The sequence below is a fragment of the Castor canadensis genome, chromosome 9, assembly GCF_047511655.1.
Source record: "Castor canadensis chromosome 9, mCasCan1.hap1v2, whole genome shotgun sequence".
Classification (NCBI taxonomy): domain Eukaryota; kingdom Metazoa; phylum Chordata; class Mammalia; order Rodentia; family Castoridae; genus Castor; species Castor canadensis.
In genome coordinates this window covers 153,182,872-153,200,154 of record NC_133394.1, presented here as the reverse complement: position 1 = coordinate 153,200,154, position 17,283 = coordinate 153,182,872, and the positions used below count along the sequence as shown (strand labels likewise).

The window sequence follows — 17,283 nt, the reverse complement described above, 5'->3', positions numbered from 1 at the left end:
CTCATGAAAAACCCAGTGCGCTAGAGTACATGTTCCCTGACAGCCCCATATGCTGGACCAGCTGGCCCCAGTACCCACTGCCCCACACCCTATATACTGTGCTGCTCAGGCACATACTTCACCTGGACCTGTCCCACAGTGGGCACTGGAGGTTGTTACTCTGACATGAAAGAAAGCAGTTTTGTCAGGGTTATTTTTGTTTGGTTTGGTTTGGGTTTTGGTTTTGTTGTTGTTTTAAATACACATTTTTTGTTGAGCAAACAGTATTTCAGTTTTGGGATTCTAGTTGTTATAAATTTAATTTACCTTGAAGGCTTCATTTGGAAAAGTTTCTATATGAAAGTGCAGTGTATTGTGTGCCCCAAAACGATAATTGTGACATTGAATTGACCAGAGCACTTTGAACCTGGGCCATGGATTTGGCCCTTGAGGAGCCTGTAGGTCAATAGGATTGACGAGAAATGGCATACCTTTTGTAGAAGGCAGAAGAGAGTGATCCAGAGAGAGGTGTGGACAGATGGTTCTGGGAGCTCAGAATAGAGCACTTGCTTCCAGGAAGGTGGCAGGAGCACCTTGCTAGAGGGTGGATGACATGCGATCCTCACAGGGTTAACAGTTCATCCTGTTTGTTAAAGAGGTAAAATGATAGTACTGTTTGTCCACGGGGCTCCCAGCTTAGCAGGTTACAAATGGACACGTTCCATGACCCACAAGCCTCTGCACAGCCAGGGCCATCCTGCTAGTGTCAAGGACAGACAGCTTGCATAGGAACCTGCTGGGGCAGGAGCAGGGTTGCATCAGGCAGGCCGCAGCCCTGCACCCGGGGCCTGCCTGTCCTGCAGTATGCACAGAGCCACACTCAGTGTTGATGCTTCACAGGTGCCCTCATCAGCCACGACAAGCTGCTGTTGCAGATCAACCCAGAGCGGGAGCTGGGCAACATGAGCTATAAGCTGGGCCAGGTCAGTCATACCACCCTCTGCCCCAGACATGACCGTGTTGTCTGTTCTCAGGCTTGAGCCATGTGCCACATCCTGGAGAAAAGTTAATGTGTTTCTTAAATGAAAGGAATCGTTACTCTCACTTTTATTTACATTCTTTATTCTAGGTTTCATGGTGCTTTACAGGTAAGCTCACAAATATGTATAAACCATAGTGGGACAGTGTTAGGGAGACAGGTGACAACCATGAGGCATGGAAGATGTGGGAGGGACCGCATGGAGTCAAGTAAGAACTGCTTGGGTGAAAGTGTACCACTGAGCTGGCTTCATCAAGCATCCTGGCCACTAGCTCAGAGGGCATCTGAGGTACATAGCTTAGTGTGCAACAGATAGCTTGATAACCAAATGAGTGGACTGCATCAGACCACGCTTGTTTCCCAGTCAGAGCAATTGGGGCAGTCGTGCCATGGTGGTACTTGCTGCTGAGCTACCATACTGCCACTGTCGTTTTCTCTCCATTCCCTGCTGTGTCTTCCTTTTCGTATGTCACTGGTTTATGTGACTATAGTTCTCATTTCAGAAGAGATTGATCAGAATTGTGTTTGAAAACTAGTTACTTCTGAGGTTTCTTCTTCCACATATCCAGAGGGACCACAATGTCATGCTGCATTCCTTTCCCCTGCTGCCTGCATGGAACTGTGGTGCTTTTCTAAATAAGCACCTCTGTCCTTTCACTTCGGCAGAGAAGTTTTCACCCCATGATAAGTGATGATAATATTAGAATGTCATGTGCTTTTTATTGAATGTGTTTCTGAAGGGCAGGATGTGAGCAAGAGGCCTTGTACATGTACCCATGTACAGCATGGGTACATGGCTGTGTTCTAGGGTCCAGTGACCCTGCCTTCATGGTCATGCTATGGTCTTTGGTTCTGTTGCATCTACCTGATTGCTTGCTGCTTCCTTCAGTGCTGCTTCCATGTCCAGTGTCCTAGCTGAATGGAGTGGGATTGTGTGGGGGCTGAAACACAATTGTGCCCTGCCTTGCCTGGGTCAAATGCCAGCTCCCAAATGCCATTGGACTTAGCCACCACTTGATTTTGAGAAAGGATGTGAGAGTGTGGGCTGGATGAGGGAGCACAGGAGCCTGAGAATTGCATTTGGCCTTTACTGAACATATTTGGGATTCCAGGTAGAAGTGTCAGGGTTTTCAGAGGAGCCAACAAAAGGGAGGTTATGGTTCGCACCAAGAGCACAGAAGCCATTTGATAGGGAGCTAGGTTTTAGGGCACTGGGGCTCTAGGCCATCTCCCACAGCTGGGGACCTCTGCAGGAGCAGTTAACTGCCAGCCACTCTCTGCCTCCTGCTGGCCCTCACACCATCCTACCACCATCTCTGTAATAAGAGTCACCTTCTGCATCCTCATACTTCTTCACCAAGCAAGAGGCAAATGGGGTCCAACAGCAGGGCCTGCCAGGGAGTGAGGACTAGACTTGAAAGGAAATTCCGTGTGTGGTCCCATCTTTGGGGACTTCAGTCAGTTGTTACTTGGAAACTCAGCATCAGTTTTAGAGCCTCTTTTCCTCCTTCTCCCTGTCCCTGAATTTGAAGCTTTCCAACAGCTATCTAACCCCTGTCCCACCTGTTCATTGGCTCCTCTACCCGAAACCTGGTGCATCTAAATATCCTGGAAGGGCTAGGCCAGTCCAACAGCAAGTCATCCTCCATCTGGGAGGGGTGGGTCCAGCTGCATCTGCCTACCAGGAACCTGAGGCCTTTGTCCAGGTGCCAATCTGAGTGTCCTGTTTGGCAGGTGTCCATACACTCAGTGTGGCTGGGGAACAACATCACGCCTCTGAGAGAGGAGGAGTGGGACGAGGAGGAGGAGGAGGAGGCCGATGTTCCTGCACCAGCATCTCCACCAGTGTCTCCAGTCAACTCCAGGTTTACATTGGCCTTCTTTTTTAAAGCAATTTTAAACATATTAGTCATTTGATTTGGGGTGCTTCTTGAAGTGAACCTCTGATCTGTGAAGGGGAAAATATCTATGTTACATACTCTGCAGGAAACACCGGGCTGGAGTTGACATCCACTCCTGTTCGCAGTTTTTGCTTGAATTGTACAGCCGATGGATCCTGCCGTCCAGTTCAGCCAAAAGAACCCCTGTCATCCTAGTCAGTGAAGTGGTTCGATCTGTAAGTTTGCCTTCCCCCATTTTCCCTTCACATAATTATGTGCTCACAAATCACACATGTGTACCAGATACACTCATATGTACGAATGCACATGTCACACACATCACCTGTATGTGGTGTGTATGTATACACACAACAGACACACTACACACCTAAATAAATAATGCACATATATATACTGGATACACACTATAGACACACATCACACATGCACCCCACACGTATCTGTACCATATACTCACCACAAACACACACATGGTTTATAATGTGAAAGAGCTCCTAACAGCTCCCAGATATAGAATGATAGATTAGTATTTTTGAATTGGCAAAGGGACAGACTTTTACATTTCAAATCCAGAACAGGTCAGTCTCTCCCAAATACAGTAAAGGTGTATTGGAATGTGTATTGGAGACAGGCTTGCCTTCCTTGTCTTTCTCTCTCATCCCGGGCTGTGACAGTCAGCCCTGTGCTCCTGTCACCACTTGAGAAGCACTAGTTCAGAGCATTCTTCCAGATGAATACTTTGCATGTCCTTCACACTTCACAGCCCCAAAGCCTGTTTGCTTCTGTAGGTTGTACCTCTCAGTATTCATACAATTGGAAATAAAACTAAGAAGCTTTAGAAAGTCTAGTTGAAATAATAATTTAATTAGCAAGAATAGCTTTATTTTACATTTCTGCACATGTGAAATGCAAACATTAGGTTTATTAGAAAACAGATTCTTGGTGATGTGGCTTAAGTAGTAGAGCACTTGCCTTGCAAGCATGAAGCCCTAAGTTCAAATCCCAGTTCTACCAAATAAACAAATAACAGCAGCAGCAACACACCTTAGAAAACAGATTCTCAAGTGCTCTAATCCAGGAAGATCACTTGTTCCAGGCAGCCTGGGCTACACATTGAGACCCTGTCTCATTTAAAAAAAAAAAAAAAAGGAATAGAAAAGCAAAGAAAGTAAATGAAAGCAGATTCTTGTATCTACTTATCATTCCATCTACCAGTATCCTGTAATCTTTTGAAAATTCCACTGTACATGTGGAAGAAAACAAGGATGGAAAAGCACATAATATGTTAGTATTATTATATATATAGGAAATAGTTTTGACTTGTGAGTGAGTCCTCTGTAAGGGATGTAAATACCCAGGCATCCCAGGACCCCTTGATGAGACTAATTTCTTGACTACAGCCCTGGCTACGAACACCCTACAGAACAGGGTCACCAGCATCTGACTGAAATCTGTGGATAGGTAGGACTTGAAAAACGGTATTACAGACAGAAGTGCTTGGGCAACAAAAAAGTTGCCAAAGCATTTATTTCTGAAGCAAATGATTGCCAGCTTCTCTCTTGCCAGGGTTTTGAGGGTCCGTCCCCGAGGCTATAGGGAGGGCCAGGTATTGGAAACACAACAAATGAAAACAGAGGAATCTGATTTCCTGGGGCTGCCTGTGGATGAGCATCCCCATGCAGGCGGCAACCACAATGTGCACACAGAGACAGCCAGTTTTTCACTCTGTTGTAAGTCTTTAGGTTCCTGTTGAGTTGTTTTCTCAGTCAGGGCTCTGGTGAATTCCTGTATTTTACTCTCTGGAGGCTTGCCATCAGCAGCATTTTGGGCTGGATCACTTGCATTCCTTGGAGCATAACTCTCCCCTTCCTGTCCTGATGTCCCATGTGTCCAGCTTCTTGTGGTCTCAGACTTGTTCACTGAACGCACCCAGTTTGAGATGATGTATCTGACACTGACGGAACTGCGGAGGGTGCACCCTTTGGAAGACGAGATCCTTGTTCAGTACCTGGTGCCCGCCATCTGTAAGGCAGCAGCTGTCCTCGGAATGGTGAGTGAGAGTGGTGCATCCTTTAAGGACATATGTGAGCCGTGGTACTGGTCAGCTGAGGGGACTCAGTTCCTCCTGGTGCCATCCCACAGGGCACTGTGATGTGTGTTGTGGCTGACTGTGCTGTGGAACTTCTATACCCCTTGGTTTTACATCATAGTAGTAGGCTGCCGTCACAGGCACGTGTGTGATGGCATGGGACAGCACAGACGGTGGAAACATGACTGACTTCTTCATTCTGCCTGCAGCCAGACAGTCCCACTTCCCTTCCTGATGCGGTCCAGATCCCCTGTGCTTCTTAGCCAACACAGTCTGCCGCCTCAGGGCCCTTTTGTTACAGTAACTCTGCATTTCCACTCCCAAAGTCAGTATACCATAGACTGTTCTTTGCATCCTGGTTGTCTTGGTCCATTTGTGCTGCTATCACAGAATACATTAGACTGGATAGTTTGTGAACAACGGAAATTTATTGCTCATCATTCTTGAGGCGGGGGAGTCCAGGGTTGAAGTGCCAGCAGATCCAGTGTCTGGGGAGGACACACAGATGGTGCTTTCTTGCTGTGTCCTTATGTGGCGAAAGGGGTGAGCAAGCTGTCTCGGGGCCCTTTGATAAGCACACTAACCCCATTCATCAGGACTGAGCCCTCAGGACAAGTTCCTCCTGTCCCATGCACATGTCACTACATGGTGCTCACTGAACTACACCAGATGCACATATGAAAATAATTACCTGTGGATCCTGCTCTCATGAGAGCATATTGAAGGGTGTCAGCACTGGTAGTAGAGGGAAGTGACTCCAGACTGCCAGAACTGGCATCTGTGTGCTCTTTGTCACCTAGCATTCCCCCATAATCACGCTGTCTCTTACCCACATTTCCTGGAGGCCGTTTTTATGATGACAGCAGAAGCTTACCTGATGAGCAGAGATCTGAGTGGCTGCTACATGCCAGGCATTTGGGACCACTGGCAGAAGTGGTATGCAGGAGTCAGCCGGATCAGCGAGTGGTCCTGCCCTTCATTAACGGTGCCACTGCGGTCGTTATAGCATCACCAGCACTGCAGCCACCAGTGTATGCTGAGCTCTTCTGTCCCCTGCCCCATGAAGTGCAGTCTGACACAGCAACAGGACATGGCAGTCTAGCTCTCACTTCTCCTTACTGCTTCCCCATAGAATCTCTCATCACTGAGCCCAGAGGCTAAAACAGGTATCCATAATGGGTGGTCTCAGCCTGGTCAAAGCTAGTGACTTAAAGCCATCCAGGGAGCAGGAACAATGAGCACATTGGTCCCCTCGTGTGAACCTGTTCTTCAAAGTGAATGCCCTCTGGGTGCTGCTGGGACTGTCTTTGTGGGAGGTCCTTTCTCCTCCATAGGGGGCTTCAGCTTGCTGGCTTGACTTTCATTATAGCTGTGGTTTTATGCTCAGGCCCAGATGCCCAGGCAAAACATAAGTCAAATACATCAAGTAAATAATAATAGTTTCTAAAAGCAGGCCCTAAGGCAGGATGTTCATGGTCCTAGTTTCCAGCTCTGTGTGCAGAAATGTCCCTTCTCGAAGACAGTTTCTTCCATGTGGTTTCCAACTTACCCTACGTTGCTGCAGACAATGTTGTACCCAAACACATCACTTTCTTTGCCTGCTGTGGTCGAATCTGCAGTCCTCCTGGCATGTTACATGCAGCAGTGGACTGGAGGACTGGACCTCGAGAAGGTCCCACATGGCTCCATGGGTGGGGACAGCACAGAAAGGGGTTAAGGAGGAAATGACTGGCAAAGAATGTTGTCCTCAGCCTTATACCACTGGACACAGATTCCCACAGAGGGTTAGATGGCCTCTTGTGGCTTTTGTGAGGCTAGACAAGGCCCTCAGCCAGCCTTTCCTGAGGGGGAATAAGCCACAAACACTGATGTACTCTCTCTGGGACACTAACCATGAAGACTGTCTACAGCACTAAAGGAGTGAGTCCCATGTGCCAGGCATGTGCAAGGCATGTGCTAGGTGTCTAGGTGCACACTCAACTCTGTCACATAGAAACTGCTAAGTGACAGTGATGTAATTTTAGTCCAGGTTAGCATAAATTACCCCCAGGTAAGTTCTTACCCCCAGAGCTAAGGTTCGTTACAGTGAAGAGACCCAAGGCAGAATCAGCAGAGGGAGAAGGTGCATGGGTAAAGCCCAGGACACCAGACTTCACCCTGTGAAGTGGGTCAGGATATGCTCTTCATCTCCCCAGCAAGAAGCTGTGAACTGTTCCCACCATAAAGCCCAGTAGAGACTCTGCATCTAAAGTCTTCACTGGGGGCTGCACATGTGCATCCTCTGCCTAGCACGTACCGAAACTCCAGACTCCCAGAAGCAAAACAGGTGTCTCCTTAAACCTCATTGTCTATACAGACAGCAGTGGCACAGAGAGCCCCTTCTGCCAGTCAGGCTGTTGACCCCCTTCCCAACCTAGGTTCCCCAACTCAACCAGGGGCCAGTCCTGCACATAGAACTCTCGGGGATAGCACTCTCAGCTACAGGGAAACAGGGCCTCTGGAATGTGAGCTGTCAGTCTACCTCTAGCAGCCTCTGTGTATGTTTGTACCCAGGACAAGGCTGTGGCAGAGCCAGTCAGCCGCCTGCTAGAGAGCACACTCAGGAGCAGCCACCTGCCTAGCCAGATTGGAGCCCTGCATGGCATCCTCTACGTGCTAGAGTGTGACCTCCTTGATGATACTGCAAAGCAGCTCATCCCAGTTGTCAGTGACTATCTTCTGTCCAACCTGAAAGGAACAGCCCAGTGAGTAGGCCTGTTGGGGTGGGCTGGGAAGCCTGGAAATGGGTCAAGAAAAGAGCCATGTTTGTCCTTTCAAAGTGCATGCTAGGTTCCTGGCCAGATGGTGGACACACTCTTCAGGGAATGGTAGCTGAAGTCAGTGAGTAACAAGGTCACAGATGCCTGCTGGAAGCTTTCTAGGGTATCCCCAACATGATTAGGAGTCCTGGCCTCTGTGTCCCTGTCCTGTGGTACTTAGCAGCATTCTTTTGTGTGGCCATTTCTGACTCCTGTTGTCAAGGACAGCAGCCTTGTCCTCTTCCAAACTCAGCCTCCTCTGCAACTTCCCCACCCCGTGTCCTGTGCTTCCTAGGAGGTCACCCATTCCTAATCTTGACCTTGCCTTACCTCCCCTAAAGCAGCTGTATGTGCAGCACTGCACAGAGGTGTCACAGAACCCTAAGAAAGCATGGCAAGCCCATCACAAGTTCAGAGAAGTACTGTGGCACACCAGCTCCACTTGCACATTCCTGCACATTCAGAAGCCTGGAGCAGAGCTGGCTGGTCCCTTGAGGCCTGGTCTCCTGCCTAGGAAGCTGTCTTTAGCACCCCCAACTCCCCCTGGGGAAGGATTGTGTCTCATCAGGCATAACTCAGAGCTGAGAGCAAGAGTTAGGAACAAAGCTGAGAAGGTGACTGAAAGGAAAAGCCAATGTCAGGCGTGCAGTTTGGAGGTGTGGATGGAAGACTGGGAGAGGGTCTCAAAGAAATAGATATGGCTGCTATGAGAAGACAGATATTCAGCAGGGTGAGGTGTGAGTGGGGTGCATTTTGGGAGCATGGTAGGCAGGGGTGTGATGAGGGGTGAAGGTAGCACTCAGGAGGACCTTCACCTAGGCTAGAGGTGGCACAGGCCTGTAGAGAGGCTGTTCTTGCTTGTCATCCTCACCGGACAATGGGCTTCATGTAACAAAATGGAGAGGCAACTGGCCATTGTTCCCGTGATCCCAGAGCCTAGGATCCCAGAGCAGGTTTGTGTAGGGGACTCGGGAGGGATGTGGAGAGCTTGAAGTGTCCAGGGGAGATGCCTTGGACAGAGGGGCCTGCCACGTGTTAAGCGGTGTAGTCAAGATCTCAGAGTGACGGATGGGAGCATCACACAGGTGTCTGTGTGAGTAGAGGAGGTGGCATGTTGGCTGCTTTGTTCATGGTAGCTGTTGGTCCAGTTATAGACCAGCTAAGTCCCTGCTGCTTAGTGGGGCAGACAGTTGCCAAAGGAGATCTGACAAGTTAGAGGATTACAAGGTTGTATGTTCCACATAAGGAGAGGCCAGGTACCCTGAGGAAGCAGGGGGCTGAACTCCCTGCTGGACATAGGGAATCTGTAGGCCTCATTGAATGAGGAGAGTGTGAAATGGCCTGTGCAGAAGTACCACATCAGGGGAGGCATGCCAAGCTGAAGCTATGCAGCTCCAACAAACAGCAGGGCATGGTGGGGTCGACAGCCCAGCCTGGTGTTGAGGCCTGGAGAAGCTGCACTCACAAGTGGGGGCTGGATGCTCTCTGAAGCTGTCCTCCTGCAGACAGGGGGCTATGGCATATGGCTGAGCGTGACGTCTTCTCCCGTTCTCAGCTGTGTGAACATTCACAGCCAGCAGCATGTGCTGGTGATGTGTGCCACTGCATTCTACCTGATTGAGAACTACCCTCTGGATGTGGGGCCAGAATTTTCAGCATCGGTAATACAGGTGAGCAGACCCTGGCCCTTCCTTGTCCCAGTGGGTCAGCATTGAGTTGTGGAAGAGGTCAGAAGGAGTCTGTTTTTGTCCAGATGTGTGGGGTGATGCTGTCTGGCAGTGAAGAGTCTACACCCTCTACCGTTTACCACTGTGCCCTCCGAGGCCTAGAGCGCCTCCTACTGTCTGAACAGCTCTCCCGACTGGATGCAGAATCCCTGGTCAAGCTGAGTGTGGACAGAGTGAACGTGCACAGCCCTCACAGGGCCATGGCAGCCCTGGGCCTGATGCTCACCTGCATGTACACAGGTGAGCCATTGGGAAGGATGTGGACTTGCCTGGAGCCACTGTGCCTGGTGATGAGTACAGTCCAGCTCCTGTCCAAGGGAGGCAAGAACACATTCACTTGGGGACACAGGTCCAAGTCCCTCTAACACCATAACGTTAGTGTTGTCCCAAGCCCACCACGTCACCTTTCAAGAGGTTCTAGAGCCTAAGGTAAGGGACCAGCCAAGGTCATACCACTATGTGTCAGTATCAGAGCTGCCTCTGGCCACTGCATCCCTGTGGCTGAGTGATGGGGTTAGACTGGGTCCTAACTTGCTAGGACTCATGTCACTTGTTTTTGGACCATGTCTAGTGATCTGTCATACTCCTGTGTCTAAAAAGCTGTCTGCAGAGCCTTTTGGGTTTCAGCTGTTGACCTACTGAGCACTTTTGTTTTAGGAAAAGAGAAAGCCAGTCCTGGCAGAGCCTCTGACCCTAACCCTGCAGCGCCAGACAGTGAGTCTGTTATCGTTGCCATGGAGCGGGTATCAGTTCTGTTCGATAGGTAAGAAGTATGGCCCACCCTGTGGCCATTACTTGCTCTGGGGCCAAAGCCAGATGCAATTGCCTCTGTGTGTATTTGTTCATCCTCACAGCATCACTGGGGTCCCACCCACCCATATTTCCCAGCCACATCCTGCTCCTGGCCTGGCTTGGGGATCTCCTGTTAGAGATTGTCCTTGGTCCCCAACACTCAGGAGTGTGGTATTACTGAACTAAAGGTGGCCCCTGTGCTTGCTCTCTTTCACTGAAGACTCAGGGACAGAACCCACAGTCCTGGGTGTGGCATGGACACTTGAAGGTCAAGCTCTGGGGACTGGGCATGGACGCCTCGTCAGTGCTGAAAATGCCCATTTGCTTTGCCTGTGTGAAAGAGAGCCAGGTAGAAGCAGAGTCCTCGACCTTGAAGACAGGGAGGGAGCACGCCCTGAGAGCGGTGTTGGGAACAGCAAGAGTAAAGAACAGAACAGACAGAAGCATCTTTGAGAGCTTTGGTGGAACAAGGTCTCCTACCTTCCATCCCCATTATGTTCCTGTGCAGCACAGGCTTTGCCTACCAGCTCTGAAGAGTGGATCAGATACCCCACTGGGCTTTTCCAAAACCATGTTTCACCCTCCATCCTCTGCATCCCAGAAAAGTGACAGGTCTGTAACCTGTTGCTCAGCCTGGCCTGTGGTGACCACTTTGGCTCAGTGATCACACTGCTCACACTCAGCTGGACACTCTCCAGGGGCAAAGGGACACTGTTCGGGTTTACAGGAGACAGCTGCCTTCCCAGGCTCACCTGTGAGGAGGCACAACCCAGAGTTTAGGTCACTTGCTTCACTGCTCAGCTCTATAGCACAGACACATTTGTACCACTAGGATAGGAGGCTAAGGGGCGAAGTTTAGTTAGAGTCTGCAGAGATGAGAATCAGCAAGAACAGGCATGGCCTGTTCAGGTTTGAGAAGAAGAAAAACTCCTAGTTGCCATCAGTGCCAGTACCAGGCATAGGGCATATGATGCTGAAAAGTTCATGGAACATTTGGACATGGGAAAAGCGCCCACACCATCCCTGCTTACGCTTTACATAACTTTCACATGCCTCTTTGTGTCATCCGTCCCACCATACCTGGGAGGCCCAATCTTGTGCCCAGCAGAAAGTAAAGAGAACAAAGGGAAGCTGGGTTTTCACCTTTTTGCTGTCAAAATTCATACTCTAGTTGTGACCTGAGTCTCACGTAGAATGTTCCTGCAGGGCGGGGCTGGTGGGTCAAGAGCCAGGGTGAGGCTCTGACCATTCCCCTCCTTCCAGGATCAGGAAGGGGTTTCCCTGTGAAGCCAGGGTGGTGGCAAGGGTCCTGCCTCAGTTCCTGGATGACTTCTTCCCACCCCAGGATGTCATGAACAAAGTCATTGGAGAGTTTCTGTCCAACCAACAGCCATACCCACAGTTTATGGCTACCGTAGTGTACAAGGTGAGAATGTCCACATGGGGGCAGGAATGGGGCAAGTGCAGCAGAGGTGGAGTTGATCCTGGACCTCCATGGATTTGCCACTGGGGCCAGACTTGTCCTCCCACAACCAATGGCAGCTCAGGCCCCAGGTTGGTGTACTGGGATACACGTCCCCTCCCATAGCCCGTTTCTATACTTAGGTGTCTTGCTCCTTCTCCAGGTCTTTCAGACTCTGCACAGTGCCGGACAGTCATCTATGGTTCGGGACTGGGTTATGCTGTCCCTGTCCAACTTTACACAGAGAACCCCAGTTGCCATGGCTGTGTGGAGTCTCTCCTGCTTCTTCGTCAGCGCGTCTACTAGCTCGTGGGTTTCAGCAATGTATCCTTCCCTGGGTCCTTGTGACCAGACTCCCGCCTGCTGCCAATCCTTGCCTGTTCTGTGGACATCAGGTTCAGATTTTGTTAAAAGTTTTTGAAACCTAACCTTTGCAGAATCCCACAGACATCAAAGGAACATTTACTCAGCCCTAAGTGTATAAAACATTGACAGGGACACAAAACAGAAGGTCCAGACATTTGCCAGCACGGGCTGCCCAGAGGGGCTGGTATATGGCAGGAGTGTTGTTGCTGGCAGAGGCGGTAGGGGTGGAGGATAGGACCAGAAAACTGCAATTCCCCCAGCTGTCCCATCCACTGGCATGCTCTGTCTTGGGTTTTTTTTTCCTGGTGCTGCTTTTCATTAGCATTTGTCATTGTGCTGTGGTCACCCTCCCGGGGAAAGTCTTAAGTGAAGATCCAGCTCCCACCCCAACAGTGCCTTTAACTAGGAGTTCCCCTCTTGGCAGCCCTCCTCTCAAGACAGACCACGAGAGCCTCCAAGCAGTGCAGTTGTGCCAGTGCTGACAGCACAGACTTGCCCGCCTGGTGTGCTGGGAAGGCCTGGCAGGCAGAGCCACAACTTGGCCCGCCCTGTGCCAGAGCAGGGTGAGCGGGAGTCCCAGCCATCAGCGCTGTTCAGGGAGCCTGGCCAGGTAAGTGGTGCTGCATGGAGCACTGATCTGCAGGGCTTCTTCCTGCTGTGTCCTGAGCAGAGAGATGAGCTTGCAGGAGAGAGGGTTTTAGGCAGCTGCTGTTGCTGAAATGGTCCAGGCTGCCCTCTGCTGCTTTAGTCACTCTCTAACCTCCCTAGGCCTGCTCTTAGGTCTGCTCAGGAATGGAATCCCCACGGAGGTTGACTTCCTCACCCTTGCTAGCATTCTCCCTTGACTTCTCTGCCAGCCTTCCACATGTCATCAGCAGAATGGGCAAGCTGGAGCAGGTGGATGTGAACCTTTTCTGCTTGGTTGCCACAGACTTCTACAGACACCAGATAGAGGAGGAGTTCGACCGCAGAGCCTTCCAGTCTGTGTTTGAGGTGGTTGCAACACCTGGAAGTCCATACCACCGGCTGCTTACTTGTTTGCAAAATGTCCACAAGGTCACCACCTGCTGAGCACCTGTGGCAGCAGAGGCTGAGAGGGGGTGGCTGCAGTGGTCGGAGCATCCGGAAGCCTGCACCAAGAGCCTGCCTCTGCTAGGTCTGCCTGGGTCACTGCAGACTTGTTTGCATCTTGCAACCAGGCAGTGTGTGTGTCTGCCCCATGACAGCAGGGCAGTACTCTGCAGCAAGGGGCTGTGCAGGGAACATGTGGTGTGTAGGGTGGAACCTGAGTTCTGTGTTCTGGCCTTGCTATAGCTGGTGGCAGTGCCAGTTGGCTGGCATTTATCTTTCTCCTACTGTTCACCTGTCCATGGTCCCTAGATGGCAGTTGCCCTTCTGTGTGGGACAGAAGTCCTGGCTCTTGCAGGTTGGCCCTGAGCCCTCCCGTCCCATAGGTAGGCACTCTGCCAGTGAGTTGGAGAGCACTCCCCAACATCTCCCCAGCAGGGCGCGCCTGCCACACCAGTGTCTGCACACAGACGCCGTGGTGTAAGGTGGGCCGGGGACTGGGGGCGCCAGACGCCCAGCGCCATTCTCCCTTTCTCTGTTCTTCTCAGGACTTAAAGTTTAATTATATCAGTAAAGAGATTAATTTTAACATACTCTTCTTATGCCCGTGTAAAGTGTGTGATTTTCAAGGCCTGTGCTGCATGTGACAAAACCCATGGAAGGGGGCAGGCCCTCTGACCTCTGCTTTCTCTCCTGCAGCTATTCAATCTGGTCAGACAGGTGCATCACAGAGCCCCCTAATACCTAATGATGGCACTTCCATTGCACGTTTCCCTTTTTTATGCATTGGCATTTAGTTAGAATGCAGAGAGGTGTTAATGTCAGGTCCCCACAGCAGGAGTCCTCCCTTGGGCTGGCTCCAAGGGTTGAGGATTGCTGCTGTCCCCCATCTTTGGTGTGCCAGGCTTGTACTCACCATGGCACCCCCTCCTCAGGCACCACTCAGTTTCTCACTAGGAAGGGGTAAGGCTTTGCTGTCACTTAGCCCACCTGGCCATGAGCAGTCTCTGCTGTGGTCTCAAGCTGATCCCAGGCTATGGTCTGCCCCAGATCTGGCTGGCCAGTGTTGAATTTGCTGACCCCCTGCCTCTTTCACACATTGAAGCCCAGATAGGTGCCTGGCCTGGCAGCCCCAAGGGTGTCACTGAGCTGTATTTTGTCTGGGATCCTCTTCATCAGTAACAAAGCTTGGTGTCCTGGTGACTCTTAAGGCTGGATCTCAGCACCTCTTCTGCCCAGAATTGTGCGGAGCTATGCCCCTCAGAGGCCGGGACAGGGGGCTGTCCATCTCAGGCAGAATGAGATGGCAAGGAGGAAGGGTCGATGATAGGTCAGCTTCTAGCTTAGGGACAACTCCACATACCTATGAGAGCCACTGCTTCAACCCAAGATCCTGGGCCCTGGACTAGCCCAAAGTAGTTAAGTCATGTAAGTGAAAATGAGTCCTGGACAGCAGGGCTGCCCTTGATTTCCTGGCTTGCTTTGGGAGTTCTGCTTGCTGTTTGGCCATGTGATAGGACAGGTGATCTGCTTTTCCACTCCCCCAGAGGCAGGCCTGGCTAGTTCGGTGACTGCTGTGCTAATCAGTTTGGTCATAGTAATGGATGGTTCAGGTGTTGAGCATGGTAGATGGAGATAATGTGGAGCTCTTTTCCAGTCTGCACAGGAGAGAGCTTTCAGTCCAGGTTAATTAACTGCACTCAGTTCCTACAGCACTGCCTTGAGACCCTCAAGCTTCCTTCTGTCCCTCCTCCCATTGCAGCAGTCGGAGGGTAACTGGGATGAGGTTTCCCTGTCACTTAGCCCACCTGGCCGTGAGCAGTCTCTGCTGCATCCAGAGGTGCTAGCCATGTTCCTCCAGCTGAGCTGAACTGATCCCAGGCTGCATTCTGCCCCGGAGCTGGCTGGCTTGAACTTTCTGTCCCCCTTCCTCTTTTGCACAGTGGGGCCCAGGGTTGCTCACTGCCCACATATGTGGGGGAGCCCACAGGGAGCCCCCTCCTTAGAGCAGCATGAGACTGCTCCCACCAGACCTGGCAGAGGCTTCCCCAAGTGGGACCAGTGGTGTGTGGGATAACATGAACCACAGAAATGGATCCAGTTTTTGAAAAGTACCTTGAGGGAAGCTACTGACTTTTAACAAAAAGTAAGAAAGTCACCAGTTCTCTCTTAGTGATTTGGAACTCCTGCTTTCCTTCCCAGCTTTTCCCCAGAAAGATTGCTGGAAGTGTTTGTGGACCATGGGAAAGTTGTCAGAACGTGCTGCTGCTCCACCCCAGCTTGCTCCAGCAGCTCCCAGGCAGCAGAATTACAGGCCAGCTGCTGCTCCTAGCTAGATGTTTACATGTGTAAGAATTAACACTGTGAATGTAAAGTTTGGAGCCACCCCCTTGGTTGGTATTCATGTCACTGGGCTCAACATAGAGTTTAATTGGTCTCTCCTTGTTTGAAGTGTGATCTGAAACAATTCTTAGCAGCTCTGGAATAGGCGCCGATCCAAAGACCCTCCCGCGTGTTCCAGAGACCCAGATGAGTTTATAAGTGAAGTTACCACTCAAGGAGTGCATGTGCATGTGTGTATGCATACACACAGTTGTATTTGTGTACTCTCACATGCACACATCTCAAGAAAATTACACAAGGCCTCTAAGAATGCATGTGTCAGTTCTTTCTGGAAGTTGGTCTTTCTTAGACCTGCCATGTAAGTTGACTGTGAGACTCAACCATGTAAGAGTGGGATTCAGTAGAAGGGGCCACTGCCCATTAAAGCTCCACTGGAAAATGGTCCATCTTAACTCTGCAGAGGGACCAGGACTTCATCAAGTTCCTCAAAGTCTATGGATTTCCAGATTTTATTGAAAATGTTACTTTGATTATTGAGTTTTTTTGAGGGGAAGGTGAGGTATTGTTTTTGTTTTCCTGCTGGTATTATCAGGAAAGATTTTAATGAAACCAGGGTAGAATTATTTGGCAATGCACTTAAGCATGTTTCTTCTCCAAAAATGTGCCTCCCTCCCACTGCTAGCCCTGCTGACATACGTTGGTGATTTTCCAACTGCCAAGTGCCCTTTTATTCTCTCTCATTTTTGCCTGCACATGTACCCTTCAGGAGAGGAGTGGAGCAGACGTACCTCTAGGCACTCAGAATGTAGCGTCAGAGAAGGCTCCAGCCTTAGAGGGCCTCCTTCCCTGACAGGGACTTCCTCCTTGTGGAGCCCAGCCAGGACAGGTCTTACACAGCAATAACTCAGCTCACGGCTGCCTGGCAAGTGGAACTGCCCTGCACTGGGGGGGCTGGGGTGGGTTTGGCTCTGTATTTCTGGGGGTCAAAATTAGTTTCATCTTGCTACCTGTGAGCATCCTTTATAGCAAATGTCCTCACTTGGGCTTTGTCCCTTCCTCCCTGTCGGGACCATACCTGCCATCAGGGTAGACTTGGAGCTGTTCTCTAGAGATTGATATGTGGGAGAAGGAAAACACGGAGAGCTACTGAGGTTATATGGAGAGCTTGGGATGGCACAGGCAAGAACCATTCCTGGCTGGGCCTGGAGGTGCCAGAAAGGAAGGACCCACTCAGAGTGGTGTGAGTACTAAAGGGAGCCTGGAAAGTTCAGGGCCATCCTCTTTGTGTGCCTGTCACACTTTAGTGCCATCGAAGGAACACCTCCCCTCAAGTGTCTCGGGGAACAGAACCTTGTGCTGCAAGCTGGGTGAAAGGTTGCAGGCAACAGGGACCTACCTGCAGTGGTTTGGCTGCAGCCTCACTGTTGCGTGCTGTGCATGGGCGGGGCTGGTGGGTGGAGGGTTGGGAGCATGCTGTGTGCTCCATCAGGAGCCAGTGGGGCTGTGATGGGCAAGTCCCGGAGCCCAGCCCAGGCCTGACCACCTGCTTCCAAGAGGAAGGACTGACATGAGTTGTATATTTAAAATTTTTAAACTGCTACAAATGTTGTATAGCCAAATTAAAGGAACCATTAAACCACCTGTTGTTGCTATGTGAGGCTTACTCTGTCTGTGAGAACTGGCTTTCCAGACTTTGAGAACCTTTGGTGCTCTTCTCCT

At 50.6% G+C, this 17,283-nt stretch overlaps 1 protein-coding gene across 6 annotated transcripts in view; it reads left to right on the top strand.

Annotated features, from left to right (window-relative positions):
• Positions 1-17,205, top strand: part of Htt (huntingtin) — a 131,759-nt gene extending 114,554 nt beyond the window's left edge. For all 6 annotated transcript variants that reach the window (XM_074042707.1, XM_074042706.1, XM_074042709.1 and 3 more), the window contains 11 exons: positions 880-962; positions 2,753-2,883; positions 3,005-3,134; positions 4,814-4,969; positions 7,562-7,752; positions 9,362-9,476; positions 9,560-9,773; positions 10,191-10,296; positions 11,589-11,751; positions 11,951-12,111; positions 13,011-17,205. In XM_074042707.1, the coding sequence (XP_073898808.1) occupies positions 880-962; positions 2,753-2,883; positions 3,005-3,134; positions 4,814-4,969; positions 7,562-7,752; positions 9,362-9,476; positions 9,560-9,773; positions 10,191-10,296; positions 11,589-11,751; positions 11,951-12,111; positions 13,011-13,224 (1,664 nt within the window). In that variant the 3' untranslated portion in view covers positions 13,225-17,205. The remainder of the gene's footprint in view (positions 1-879; positions 963-2,752; positions 2,884-3,004; positions 3,135-4,813; positions 4,970-7,561; positions 7,753-9,361; positions 9,477-9,559; positions 9,774-10,190; positions 10,297-11,588; positions 11,752-11,950; positions 12,112-13,010) is intronic.
• Positions 17,206-17,283: the final 78 nt, after the last annotated feature.